Below are 14542 nucleotides of genomic sequence, written 5' to 3'. Positions count from 1 at the left end.
TGATCCTCTGGTCCTCCGCTGCCAGCTAGTTTCGTTTTTGCCGACAGGCCCGTCAGGACTGGCCACGCGTATCTTTTTCCGCATTCCCGACTGCAATTAGCGTTATTGCGGACCGCAACGCATACAAAAATACGCGTTGCCGCATATCTATGCGTAGGAAAAAGCTACACGTGGCCAGTCCTGACGGGCCTGTCGGCAAAAACGAAACTAGCTGGCAGCGGAGGACCAGAGGATTAGTGAGTGGCTACGAGGGCACAGGACTGCTGCAGGGGGCTGGTAGAAGCCCCAGGTGAGTAAAGCTCATTTTTTTTCTGGCTTAAGATTCACTTTAAATAGTTAAAGAGCTTCTGTATTAAAAAAAAAAAAAAGCCCTCTGGGGGATACTTACCTCGGGAGAGGGAAGCCTCAGGGTCCCAATGAGGCCTCCTCATCCTTCGTAGCCTGGGGGAATCCAGCGCTGGCTCCCCCGAAACCTCCCCTGACAAGGTTGATAAGCGTGTTAAACAGTTAGCACGTGAAGTGCTGCTTGCAGACTATTGCGTGCGCAAAGTGCCGCAATCGCGCGTTTGCAGACTTTTGCACGCGATCGCAGACTTTTGCACGCGATCACGTGGACTTTTGCACGCGATCGGCTGCCGATCGTGTGCAAAAGTCAGCGTTATCACGCGCAAAAGTCCGCGATTGCGCGATTGTGGCACTTAACGCACGCAAAAGTCTGCGAGTGGCACTTCACGTGCTAACTGTTTAGCACGCCCGTGTTAAACAGTTAGCACGGGTTTGTGAATCAAGCCCATTGTATCACAGGAAGAAATACTCATATTTTATTAAAGCTGTTTGCAGCTAGATTTGCTGTGTAAACTATCTAAACTTTAGATAAGATACAGTATATGGACAAGTTACTTGTTATAGTTAGCTTTTCATCTCGGATCCGCTTTAAAGGGGCACTATGGCGAAACATTTTACAATTTAAAATATGTGCAAACATATACAAATAAGAAGTACGTTTTTTTCCAGAGTAAAATGAGCCATAAATTACTTTTCTCCTACGTTGCTGTCACAGTAGGTAGCAGAAACCTGACAGAAGCGACAGGTTTTGGACTAGTACATCTGTTCATGGGGGATTCTCAATGATTTATTTTCAAAAGCACTTAGTGAATGGCAGTTGCTCTGTCCAACTGTCAAAAAACTGTAGCAAGCAGGGAAGCTGGCCAGCATCGTTGTTTAACCCCCTGGCGGTAATCCCCACCTGGCTCCGCTAGGAACGGTAAGCCCGTGCTCAGGTCGGGCTGGGAAAAAAAGATGTGTGCGCATAGTTTCTGGGTCCGGCGCACGATCAGCGCTGCACAGCGGGACCCAGGCTTCTCCCCTGGCTACCTGCAATTGTTTTCGGCCGCCGGTATCCCCATGTTCCCGCTGTTCTTCCGGGGACCCGGCGGCCAACCAGTGCGGTGGTGGCGGCGTGACGTCGGTAGGGGGCGGGGCTACTTTTAAAGCAGACCTGCAATTTTTTTAGGCGAGGAAAAAGTGAGCTATCCGTATATATATATACACATGTGTGTTTATATTTTATATATATTCTGCTGCCTGCACCGACTTCTGCCTGGATTTTGACTACACTCTGCCTGCCGCCTGCACCAACATCTGCCTGGATGTTGACTACTCTCTGCCTGCTGCCTGCACAAACGTCTGCCTGGATTTTGATTACTCTCTGCCTGCTGCCTGCACCAACGTCTGCCTGGATTTTGACTACTCTCTTTCTGCCGCCTGCACCGACCTCTGTCTGGATTTTGACTACTCTCTGCCTGCCACCTGCACAGACCTCTGCCTGGATTTTGACTACTCTCTCTCTGCCTGCCGCCTGCACCAACGTCTATCCTATTAAGATGTTGTGGCATGACCTTAAAAAGGCGGTTCATGCTAGAAAACCCTCAAATAAAGCTGAATTACAACAATTCTGCAAAGATGAGTGGGCCAAAATTCCCCCAGAGCGCTGTAAAAGACTCGTTGCAAGTTATTGCAAACGCTTGATTGTAGTTATTGCTGCTAAGGGTGGCCCAACCAGTTATTAGGTTCAGGGGGCAATTTCTTTTTCACACAGGGCCATGTAGGCTTTGAGTTTTTTTTCTCACTAAATAATAAAAGCCATCATTTAAAACTGCATTTTGTGTTCAATTATGTTATCTTTGACTAATACTTAACGATTTTTGATGAGCAGAAATATTTAAGTGTGACAAACATGCAAACGAATAAGAAATCAGGAAGGGGGCAAATAGTTTTTCACACCACTGTATATAGACAAGTTACTTGTTATAGTTAGCTTTTCATCTCGGATCCGCTTTAAAGGGGCACTATGGCGAAACATTTTAAAATTTAAAATATGTGCAAACATATACAAATAAGAAGTATGATTTTTCCAGAGTAAAATGAGCCATAAATTATTTTTCTCCTATGTTGCTGTCACTTACAGTAGGTAGTAGAAATCTGACAGAAGCAACAGGTTATGGACTAGTCCATCTCTTCATGGGGGATTCTGAGGGATTTATTTATTTTCAAAAGCACTTAGTGAATGGCAGTTGCTCTGTCCAACTGCCAAAAAAACTGTGTAGGGAGCAGGGAAGCTGGCCAGCATTATTGTTTAAATCCTTTTTAGGGAATATCTTTATAAAGAATAAAAGCCTTGCTGAGAATCCCTACTTACCTACTGTAAGTGACAGTAACATAGGAGAGAAGTAATTTATGGCTCATTTTACTCTGGAAAAAAAACGTACTTCTTATTTGTCTATGTTTGCACATATTTTAAATTTTAAAATTTTTCGCCATAGTGCCCCTTTAACCAGTTTACCCCCAAGGGTTTTTACTCTAACGGACCAGAGCAATTTTCACTTGTCAGTGCGCCTCCCTTTTATTCCCTAATAACTTTATTACTACTTATCACAAGAAAATGACCTATACCTCGGTTTTTTGCCACCAATTAGGCTTTCTGTGGGTAGTACATTTTGCTAAGAATTTTTTTATTCTAAATGCGTTTTAATGGGGGAAAAAAACAAAAAAAAAAATGAAAAAAAATCATTATTTCTCAGTTTTCAGCCATTATAGTTTTAAAATTAAACATTCTCCAGTGGATAAAACAAACACATTTTATTTGCCCAGTTGTCCTGATTATTAAACCGTTTAAATTATGTCCCTATCACAATGTATGGCGACAATATATTATTTTGAAATATAGGTGTTATTTCTCTGGTTTTTTTTTTTTGCCCCTATATAATAAATTAAAATTAATTTTCCCCTATAAAATATAGATTAAGAAAGCTGAGTCCCTAAAGGCAACTATTTATTTATTTATTTTAAGCTGATTTTTTTTTTTACTAGTGTTTTTTTTTGGGGGGGGGGGGAGGGGGAGGGTTGTAAGTGTAATTTTATTAATTTCATTAATAGTGTGTATGTACTTACATATGTATGTGCTTTGCATGTGTAATATACTTTTTGGCCACAAGATGGCTCTAGTGAACACTCTCCCGTATAGGAAGTGATCACTTTTTTTTTTTTTTTTTTTTTTTTTTTACACCTTGTTAAACTTTAACAGTTTCTTGTTTTATGAATGGACGCGGCCGCTGTTTGCAGTCGCGTCCATTCACTCCAGGCAGTGCGATTGGGTAGAGGACCGCTCGGAAACGGCGGCGGCAGCGGCGCGCCGGGCACACGTGCAGAGCGGCGGCGGGAACGCGCAACGTATTAAAACGTCATGTTGCCATTAACAGGCTCCTAAGAGATAACTCAGGAGAAAAAGTTAATTGCATTTAGGCTCTAGGCACTATGGAGCCGCGGGGCACAAACAGGCAACAGGCAACATGATCTCACTCTATTTATTTAGTCCTGTTGCCTAGTTACTTATATATTTATAGTGTGAGTAACACTACACTATGGTTGGAAATTATGGGGTTGATTCACTAAAGGTGGCCATACAATTATAGATTTGCAGCAGATTCGACCATCAGATAGATTTCTGTCAGATGCCTGTCCAGTCGAATCTGACAGGAATCTATCTGATGTGTGCCACACACTAGGAACAGATTTCCTATAGATTTCAGAATGAAATTTCGCATAATTTTGTGCCAACTTTAGAGGTTAATGCCCCCCCCCCCCCCATACATGATATTGCTACTAAATTTGCTACATATGTTAAGCAGGATAGTGGGTATAAGTCACAAAAATAATTTTTTAAAAAGACCTTGTAGTTTTAGAGAAACTCTATTTTAAAAATGCAAAGAAAAATGGTTTTTAAACTGTAATTTTTCTAAGAATAAAAAACATTTTTTACCTGCATTTTTAAAATAGAGTTTCTCAAAAACTATACGGTCTTTTTGCAAAATTCTTTTTTTGACTTGTACCCACACTTGTACCCACTTGTACTTGGTGTCAATAGCCTGTATGGAGGATTGGCTATTCACTACTAAAGTCGGCAAGAAATTACGCGAAATTTCATGAAATTTTATGCGAAATTACGAAGGACTCCACGAAATCAATTGAAATTTCAAATCGTAACTACGTATAAGTGTAATTGCAAAAATGTACAAGAAATTTAGCAAAATCGCAATTTGTTGATCACTAGTCATGACCCCACTGTCCTCCAGCCTTCAATTCCAACGTGCCTCGGTTCATCTAGGATGCCGTCTGAGACTCTTCTCTATCGATTTCATCACAGCGTCAGGTGACTCATCAGGGGCTCACGTCTAAATTATGCTAAACTTCCTGCCTGGCCTCGCAAATATGTGTTCACTTCCCCATGTATGAAAAAATGACTCATTATTAGCGGACCCAAGCTTATGCCATCTTGCTTTATGTTTCATTTTTCTTTCAGGGATACTCAGAGGGGAAGGATGAAAACTCTGCTGATGTTTTGTGTGAGCGCAGCTCTTTTATGTGTAGCCATCTCAAAAAATGAGTACCTTAACGTGCAAATTCCCTATCGCAACCCTCCTCCAGGTTCCAGTAAAAGTGTGAACTTTATCACCACTTTTAACTTAGATTCCATAAACTCAGTTTTTAAAGACCTAAACAACGCTAAAGGCACGGCCGCTACCCCTAAAGGTGTCACCATTCTGGTAAAGAAGACATGGAAGCCTCCCAACTCCAGGATTCCTATCACTGCCAACTTTACCTCCGCTGATGATGCCACATTCAAGGCCAACAACCTTATGTCATCAAAGACCAGTGGAAGAATCAATTCCTTGATTGATCAAGTCAGCAACGACACAGTCGTCATTATCGTGTACTGTGTGGGTAAGTTGCTGTTGAATAATTTGCTTTGTGACAGTGACATTGCTGGATTTACCTTAAAGGGGCACTATGGCAAAAAACTGTAAAATTTAAAATATGTGCAAACATATACAAATAAGAAGTACATTTTTTCCAGAGTAAAATGAGCCATAAATTACTTTTCTCCTACATTGCTGTCACTTACAGTAGGTAGTAGAAATCTGAAAGAAGTGACAGGTTTTGGACTAGTTCATCTCTTCATGGGGAATTCTCAGGGATTTATTTATTTTCAAAAGCACTTAGTGAATGGCAGTAGAGATGGGCCGAACGGTTCGCCCGCGAACGTTTCCAGGCGAACTTTGGGTGGTTCGTGTTCGTCAGCGAAGGCAAACTTTTGCGGAAGTTCGGTTCGCCCCCATAATGCTCCATTACGGTCAACTTTGACCCTCTACATCACAGTCAGCAGGCACATTGTCGCCAATCAGACTACACTCACTCCTGGAGCCCCACTCCCCCCCCCCCCCCCTTATAAAAGGTAAGGTTCTCCGGCCGTTTTACTCACTCGTCTGCCTACAGTAATTAGTGAAGGGATAGCTGCTGACAGACTCTGCTAGGGAAAGCTTAGTTAGGCTCTTGTAGGCTTGTTAGCTTGCTCCTGGCTGATTATTATTCCTTATATAGCACCCCACAACAGCTTCCCTCCTTCTCCTCTGGAGGAGGATCTTGTCTTCAAGGGATTTGTTCGATGTCAAAAGCACACTCACATACATTGGCCAGGAATTGAACCCAGGTTGCATTGCTTGGAGGGCAGCTATGCTCACCACTATACCACCAACACTACAGGCTGAAGCCAGCCTAGCTGGCCTGGGAAGGATGAAAAGCTAGGTGGCTATGCAATCATTCCTGCTAACCCAAAGCTTACTTGTCTTACAACACATTGGCTTAAGACTTTACCAAATCCAATGCTCCAATATAGGGAAGCTTCTCTGTTTGCTGTTTTTTTGTTTTGTTTGTTTTTTAAGTGTGGTGTCACAGTTCAATCATCTCTTCAGCTACAAGAAAGGCCCAGGAGTAGTCTTAGCTACCATAATATCTATGTTACGTCAGGGCCCTTATTACACTTTCTCTTACAGGGCTATGGAAACCGTTTTGCCCATGCGATAAAGCGAGGTGCAAAAATGAAATCATGCCTAGCAGAGGTTGGTTTCGATTCATCAACCTCTGCAGTCTGCTTACATTTGTATACAATGTTCAAGTTTAAGAAGGGTACATTAGTTGAAATAGTTACACTACAATCTATGTTACAGCAAGGCCCTAATGACACTTTCTCTTAAGAGGCTGTGGCCGCCGATTGGCCCATGTGGTAAAGCAAGGTGTAAAAAATAAACTACACCTAGCAGAGGATGGTTTCGATCCATCAACCTCTGGGTTATGTACCCAGCACACTTCTGCTGTGCCACTCTGCTTACATTTGTATACAATGTTCAAGTTTAAAGAGAGTCTGAAGCAAGAATAAATCTCGCTTCAGACCTCATAGTTAGCAGGGGCATGTGTGCCCCTGCTAAAACGTCGCCATTCCGGATTCCCGCGGCTTAACGGGGGTCCCTTCACCCCCAAATCCCCTCCGTACATCGCGGAATCTCTTCCGCATTGGGGCAGGGCTAACCGCCGCAGCCCTGCCTCCCGCGCGTCTATCAGACACGTACCTTCGCCTCTCCCCCGCCCCTCTCAGTCTTCCTTCACTGAGAGGGGCGGGGGAGAGGCGGCGATGCGCGTCTGATAGACGGCGCTGAGAGGCAGGGCTGCAGCCGTTAGCCCTGCCTCCAGGAAGAGCAAAATTTACGACCAATTTGGTCGTTGATTTTGCAGGGGGTGGGGGGTGTTGAGGGTGAAGGGACCCCCGTTTAGCCGCGGGATAGCAGCGGTTTAGCAGGGGCACATGTGCCCCTGCTAACTATGAGCTCTGAAGCGAGAATTATTCTCGTTTCAGTGTCTCTTTAAGAAGGGTACATAAGTGTAAATAGCTACACTACAATCTATGTTACAGCAAGGTCCTAATGACACTTTCTCTTAAGGGGCTATGGTGGTCATAGCCCCTTACCAGGCTGTCCAGGTATTAGACCACTTGAAACATCTTTTCCATCATTTTTCTGGCCAGCATAATTTTTTTTACATTTCCAAGTTCGCCTCTCCATTGAAATCTATTGCGGTTCGCGAAAGTTTGCGCAAACCGAACTTTCGTGGTAAGTTCGCGAACCGAAAATCAGAGGTTCGGCCCATCTCTACATGGCAGTTGCTCTGTTACACTGCCAAAAATCTGTGCAGCGAACAGTGAAGCTGGCTGGCATCATTGTTTAATTCCTTTTTAGGGAATATCTTTATAAAGAATAAAAGCCTTGCTGAGAATCCCCCATGAAGAGATGGACTAGCCCAAAACCTGTCGCTTCTGTCATATTTCTACTACCTACTGTAAGTGACAGCAACATAGGAGAAAAGTAATTTATGGTTCATTTTACTCTGGAAAAAACATACTTCTTATTTGTATATGTTTGCACATATTTTCAATCTTACAATTTTTTGCCATAGTGCCCCTTTAAGGCACTGTAGGCACGTGCCTATAGGCGCCTGATGATGGAAAGGCGGCTCACTCCCCTCCCCGAGTGCCTCTTTCCCTCCTTCCCTATGTAGAGTCCCGAGTGGAGAGTCAATGAGAGGTTACTCACCCAACTCTCAGCATTTCACTGACGAGATCAAGCCTCTACTGAGAGCACCTCTAGCTATCTAATACTTGAGGGCAACTCTATCTACTCATTATGCTTGAGGGCACCTATGGCTACCTAATACTGAATGGCACCTGTAGCTACCTATGACAGGCAAGGGAAGTAAGGGAGAAGTGACAGCTAGGACAGCCAGCACACTTGAGGTGCGGTTCGGTGGGGGTTTGCACTTTCATTTAGGGTGAAGTCTAGGGTGCTAGGACATCTGTGCCTATAGGCTCATGTGATGATTGTAATTAGAGTTTGGCCGAACGGTTCGCCTGCGAACGGTTCCATGCGAACTTCAGTGGTTCGCGTTCGCGTCCCGCAGGCGAAGTTTTGCGGAAGTTCGGTTCGCCCCATAATGCACCATGAGGGTCAACTTTGACCCTCTACATCACAGTCAGCAGGCCCAGTGTAGCCAATTAGGCTACACTAGCCCCTGGAGCCACTCCCCCCCTAATAAAAGGCAGGCAGCGGCGGCCATTAGGCTCACTCGTGTGCCTGCCTTAGTGAGAGTAGGGCGAACTGCTGCAGACTGTCTCTCATAGGGAAAGATTAGTTAGGCTTAGCTTGTTCCTGGCTGCATACCTGTTCTGTTCAGTGAGCCCACCATACCTGTTCTGTTCAGTGAGCCCACTGGATACCTGCATACCTGTTCAGTGAACCTGCCACTGCATACCTGTTCTGTGAACCCACCACTGCATACCTGTACTGTGAACCCACCACTGCATACCTGTTCAGTGAACCCACCACTGCATACCTGTTCAGTGAACCCACCACTGCATACCTGTTCAGTGAACCGGCCACTGCATACCTGTACTGTTCAGTGAACCCGCCACTGCATACCTGTTCTGTTCAGTGAACCCACCACTGTATACCTGTTCTGTTCAGTAAACCTGCCACTGTATACCTGTTCTGTTCAGCGAACCCGCCACTGCATACCTGTTCTGTTCAGTGAACCCGCCACTGCATACCTGTTCTGTTCAGTGAACCCGCCACTGTATTCCTGTTCAGTGAACCCACCACTGCATACCTGTTCTGTTCAGTGAACACGCCACTGCATACCTGTTGTGTTCAGTGAACCCGCCACTGTATGCCTGTTCTGTTCAGTGAACCTGCCACTGTATACCTGTTCTGTTCAGTGAACCCGCCACTGTATACCTGTTCTGTGAACCCGCCACTGCATACCTGTTCTGTTCAGTGAACCCGCCACTGTATACCTGTTCTGTGAACCTGCCACTGTATACCTGTTCTGTGAACCTGCCACTGCATACCTGTTCTGTGAACCCACCACTGCATACCTATTCTGTTCAGTGAACCCGCCACTGCATACCTGTTCTGTTCAGTGAACCCGTCACTGCATACCTGTTGTGTTCAGTGAACCCGCCACTGTATACCTGTTCAGTTAACCCGCCACTGCATACCTGTTGTGTTCAGTGAACCCGCCACTGTATACCTGTTCTGTTCAGTGAACCTGCCACTGTATACCTGTTCTGTTCAGTGAACCCGCCACTGCATACCTGTACTGTTCAGTGAACCCGCCATTGCATACCTGTTCTGTGAACCCGCCACTGCATACCTGTTCTGTTCAGTGAACCCGCCACTGCATACCTGTTGTGTTCAGTGAACCCGCCACTGCATACCTGTTGTGTTCAGTGAACCCGCCACTGCATACCTGTTCTGTTCAGTGAACCCGCCACTGCATACCTGTTCTGTTCAGTGAACCCGTCACTGTATTCCTGTTCAGTGAACCCACCACTGCATACCTGTTCTGTTCAGTGAACCCGCCACTGCATACCTGTTGTGTTCAGTGAACCCGCCACTGTATACCTGGTCTGTTCAGTGAACCTGCCACTGTATACCTGTTCTGTTCAGTGAACCCGCCACTGTATACCTGTTCTGTGAACCCGCCACTGCATACCTGTTCTGTTCAGTGAACCTGCCACTGTATACCTGTTCTGTTCAGTGAACCCGCCACTGTATACCTGTTCTGTGAACCTGCCACTGCATACCTGTTCTGTGAACCCGCCACTGCATACCTGTTCTGTTCAGTGAACCCGCCACTGCATACCTGTTCTGTTCAGTGAACCCGCCACTGCATACCTGTTGTGTTCAGTGAACCCGCCACTGTATACCTGTTCAGTTAACCCGCCACTGCATACCTGTTGTGTTCAGTGAACCCGCCACTGTATACCTGTTCTGTTCAGTGAACCCGCCACTGCATACCTGTACTGTTCAGTGAATCCGCCACTGCATACCTGTTCTGTGAACCCGCCACTGCATACCTGTTCTGTTCAGTGAACCCGCCACTGCATACCTGTTGTGTTCAGTGAACCCACCACTGCATACCTGTTCTGTTCAGTGAACCCGCCACTGCATACCTGTTCTGTTCAGTGAACCTGCCACTGTATACCTGTTCTGTTCAGTGAACCCGCCACTGCATACCTGTACTGTTCAGTGAACCCGCCACTGCATACCTGTTCTGTGAACCCGCCACTGCATACCTGTTCTGTTCAGTGAACCCGCCACTCTATACCTGTTTTGTTCAGTGAACCTGCCACTGTATACCTGTTCTGTTCAGTGAACCCGCCACTGCATACCTGTTGTGTTCAGTGAACCCGCCACTCTATACCTGTTCTGTTCAGTGAACCTGCCACTGTATACCTGTTCTGTTCAGTGAACCCGCCACTGCATACCTGTTGTGTTCAGTGAACCCGCCACTGCATACCTGTTCAGTGAACCCGCCACTGCATACCTGTTTTGTTCAGTGAACCCGCCACTGCATACCTGTTCTGTTCAGTGAACCCGCCACTGCATACCTGTACTGTTCAGTGAATCCGCCACTGCATACCTGTTCTGTGAACCCGCCACTGCATACCTGTTCTGTTCAGTGAACCCGCCACTGCATACCTGTTGTGTTCAGTGAACCCACCACTGCATACCTGTTCTGTTCAGTGAACCCGCCACTGCATACCTGTTCTGTTCAGTGAACCTGCCACTGTATACCTGTTCTGTTCAGTGAACCCGCCACTGCATACCTGTACTGTTCAGTGAACCCGCCACTGCATACCTGTTCTGTGAACCCGCCACTGCATACCTGTTCTGTTCAGTGAACCCGCCACTCTATACCTGTTTTGTTCAGTGAACCTGCCACTGTATACCTGTTCTGTTCAGTGAACCCGCCACTGCATACCTGTTGTGTTCAGTGAACCCGCCACTCTATACCTGTTGTGTTCAGTGAACCCGCCACTGTATACCTGTTCTGTTCAGTGAACCTGCCACTGTATACCTGTTCTGTTCAGTGAACCCGCCACTGCATACCTGTTGTGTTCAGTGAACCCGCCACTGCATACCTGTTCAGTGAACCCGCCACTGCATACCTGTTTTGTTCAGTGAACCTGCCACTGTATACCTGTTCTGTTCAGTGAACCCGCCACTGCATACCTGTTGTGTTCAGTGAACCCGCCACTCTATACCTGTTGTGTTCAGTGAACCCGCCACTGTATACCTGTTCTGTTCAGTGAACCTGCCACTGTATACCTGTTCTGTTCAGTGAACCCGCCACTGCATACCTGTTGTGTTCAGTGAACCTGCCACTGCATACCTGTTGTGTTCAGTGAACCCGCCACTGCATACCTGTTGTGTTCAGTGAACCCGCCACTGCATACCTGTTCAGTGAACCCGCCACTGCATACCTGTTCTGTTCAGTGAACACACCGCATCAGTGCACATACCTGTGCAGTTAAGTGAACCCACCTACCTACGTGAGTGATATACCACTCCGTGCATACCCGATATGGACAAAACAGGTAGAGGAAGAGGTAGTGCCAGAGCCAGAGGAAGGCCACCCGGCAGATCTGTGCGAGGTCGTGTAAATGTAATTTCGTGTGGACCTGGCCCACAGTACAGTGCTCGGAAGAAGGCACGTCCCATCACCTCCCAAGATTGTCAGGACGTGGTTGAGTATTTAGCGACACAGAACACCTCATCTTGCTCAGTCACCAGCGCTACTACTAGCACCACTTCCGCTGCATTTGACACTTCGCAAGAATTATTTAGTGGTGAAATCACTGATGCACAGCCATTGTTGTTACAGCCAGATGATTTTTCACCAGCTCATATGTCTGAGTTACGCAGCAACACTATGGATGTAACGTGTAAGGAGGATGAAGGACCTACTGATGGTGCATGTTTGGATTTTTCTGAGGCAAGCGAAGCTGGGCAGGATAATTACGATGATGACGATGATACGGATCCTCTGTATGTTCCCAATAGAGGAGATGAAGAAAGGGACAGTTCAGAGGGGGAGTCAGAGAGTAGTAGGAGGAGAGAAGTTGCTGAAAGAAGCTGGGGCAGCTCTTCGTCAGAAACAGCTGGTGGCAGTGTCCGGCACCATGTATCGCCACCTATGTACAGCCAGCCAACTTGCCCTTCAGCATCAGCTGCTGAGGTCTCCATAGTGCCCACATCCCAGGGTGGCTCAGCGGTGTGGAAATTTTTTAATGTGTGTGCCTCAGATCGGAGCAAAGCCATCTGTTCGCTCTGCCAACAAAAATTGAGCCGTGGAAAGGCCAACACTCACGTAGGGACAAGTGCCTTACGAAGGCACCTGGAGAAAAGGCACAAACAGGAATGGGATGGCCACTTGAGCAAAAGCAGCAGCAGCACACAAAAGAAAAGTCACCCTCCTTCTCCTCTTCCTCCTTCAGGTGCATCATCTGCTTCTGCCGCTTTCTCCCTTGCACCTTCACAGGCACCCTCCTCCACTCCGCCTCTGCCCTTGAGCGTTTCCTGCTCCTCTGCCCACAGCAGCAGTCAGGTGTCCGTGAAGGAAATGTTTGAGCGGAAGAAGCCAATTTCGGCCAGTCACCCCCTTGCCCGGCGTCTGACAGCTGGCGTGGCGGAACGGTTAGCTCGCCAGCGGTTACCATACTGGCTGGTGGACTCTGAGGCCTTCCGTAAATTTGTGGCCATCGGGACACCGCAGTGGAAGATGCCAGGTCGCACTTATTTTTCTAGAAAGGCCATACCCCAACTGCACCGTGAAGTTGAGAGGCAAGTGGTGTCATCTCTTGCGAAAAGCGTTGGGTCAAGGGTACACCTGACCACGGATGCCTGGTCTGCCAAGCACGGGCAGGGCCGCTACATTACGTACACAGCCCATTGGGTCAACCTGGTGAACGATGGCAAGCAGGGCGCAGCGGACCAAATTGTGACACCTCCACGGCTTGCAGGCAGGCCTCCTGACACCTCCTCTCCTCCTGCTACATGCTCTTCGCTGTCCTCCTCCTCCTTGGCTGAGTGGCAGTTCTCCTCTCCAGCTACACAGCCCCAGCTCCGCAGGGCCTATGCTGCATGCCAGGTACGACGGTGTCACGCCATCTTAGACATGTCTTGCCTCAAAGCGGAGAGTCACACTGGAGCAGCTCTCCTGGCTGCTCTTAAGAAACAGGTGGATGAGTGGCTGACCCCGCACCACCTGGAGATAGGCAACGTGGTGTGTGACAACGGCAGCAATCTGCTTTCCGCTTTGCATATGGGGAAGCTGACACACATACCCTGCATGGCACATGTCATGAATCTAGTTGTTCAAAGATTTGTGTCAAAGTACCCTGGCTTAGCGGATGTCCTGAAGCAGGCCAGGAAGTTCTGTGGGCATTTGAGGCGGTCTTACACAGCCATGGCACGCTTTGCGGAAATTCAGCGGAAAAACAACTTGCCGGTGAGACGCCTGATTTGCGATAGCCCGACTCGCTGGAATTCGACCCTGCTCATGTTCTCCCGCCTGCTAGAACAGAAGAAAGCCGTCACCCAGTACCTCTACAACTACAGTAGAATGAAACAGTCTGGGAAGATGGGGATGTTCTGGCCCGACAACTGGACACTGATGAGAAATGCATGCAGGCTCATGCGGCCATTTAAAGAGGTGACCAACCTGGTGAGCCGCAGTGAAGGCACCATCAGCGACTTGATTCCCTACGCTTACTTCTTGGAGCGTGCTGTGCGTAGAGTGGCGGATGAAGCTGCGAATGAGCGTGACCAGGAACAGTTACGGCAGGAACAGGCATGGGACCAATTTTCATCAGACCCAGCTGTTTCCTTAACACCTGCGGCAGCACAGAGGGGGGAGGAGGAGGAAGAAGAGAAGTCGTGTGCAGAAGACGAGTCAGACTCAGAGGATGATGAGCAAGGTGTTTCTTTGGGGGAGGAGAAGGAGGAGGAGGGGACGGCGGCAGGAGAACAAACGCAGCAGGCGTCGCAGGGGGCTTGTGCTGCTCAACCTTCCCGTGGTATTGTTCGCGGCTGGGGGGAGGAGGTTGACTTACGTGACGTCACTGAGGAAGAGCAAGAGGAGATGAATGGTACATCTGGATCCGACTTTGTGCAGATGTCGTCTTTTATGCTGTCCTGCCTGTTGAGGGACCCCCGTATAAAAAACCTCAAGGGGAATGAGCTGTACTGGGTGGCCACACTAGTAGACCCTCGGTACAGGCACAAAGTGGCGGACCTGTTACCAACTCACCTGA

The 14542-nt window shown here is 47.4% G+C and overlaps 1 protein-coding gene across 2 annotated transcripts in view; it reads left to right on the top strand.

Annotated features, from left to right (window-relative positions):
* The first annotated feature begins 1193 nt into the window (after positions 1–1193).
* LOC137532114 (serpin A12-like) overlaps positions 1194–14542 on the top strand; it is a 74450-nt gene continuing 61101 nt past the window's right edge. The window contains exons 1-2 of one of the 2 annotated variants that reach the window (XM_068252269.1): positions 1194–1264; positions 4859–5280. In XM_068252269.1, coding sequence (XP_068108370.1) covers positions 4878–5280 — 403 coding nt within the window. In that variant the 5' untranslated portion in view covers positions 1194–1264; positions 4859–4877. Of the gene's footprint in view, positions 1265–2650; positions 2704–4858; positions 5281–14542 lie in introns of those variants that run through there. The other variant, XM_068252271.1, reaches the window with a different exon arrangement.

This window comes from Hyperolius riggenbachi, chromosome 9, assembly GCF_040937935.1.
Source record: "Hyperolius riggenbachi isolate aHypRig1 chromosome 9, aHypRig1.pri, whole genome shotgun sequence".
NCBI classification, from domain to species: Eukaryota; Metazoa; Chordata; class Amphibia; order Anura; family Hyperoliidae; genus Hyperolius; species Hyperolius riggenbachi.
Note: the sequence above shows the minus strand (reverse complement) of the source record. Positions and strands in the feature narration are given on the sequence as shown.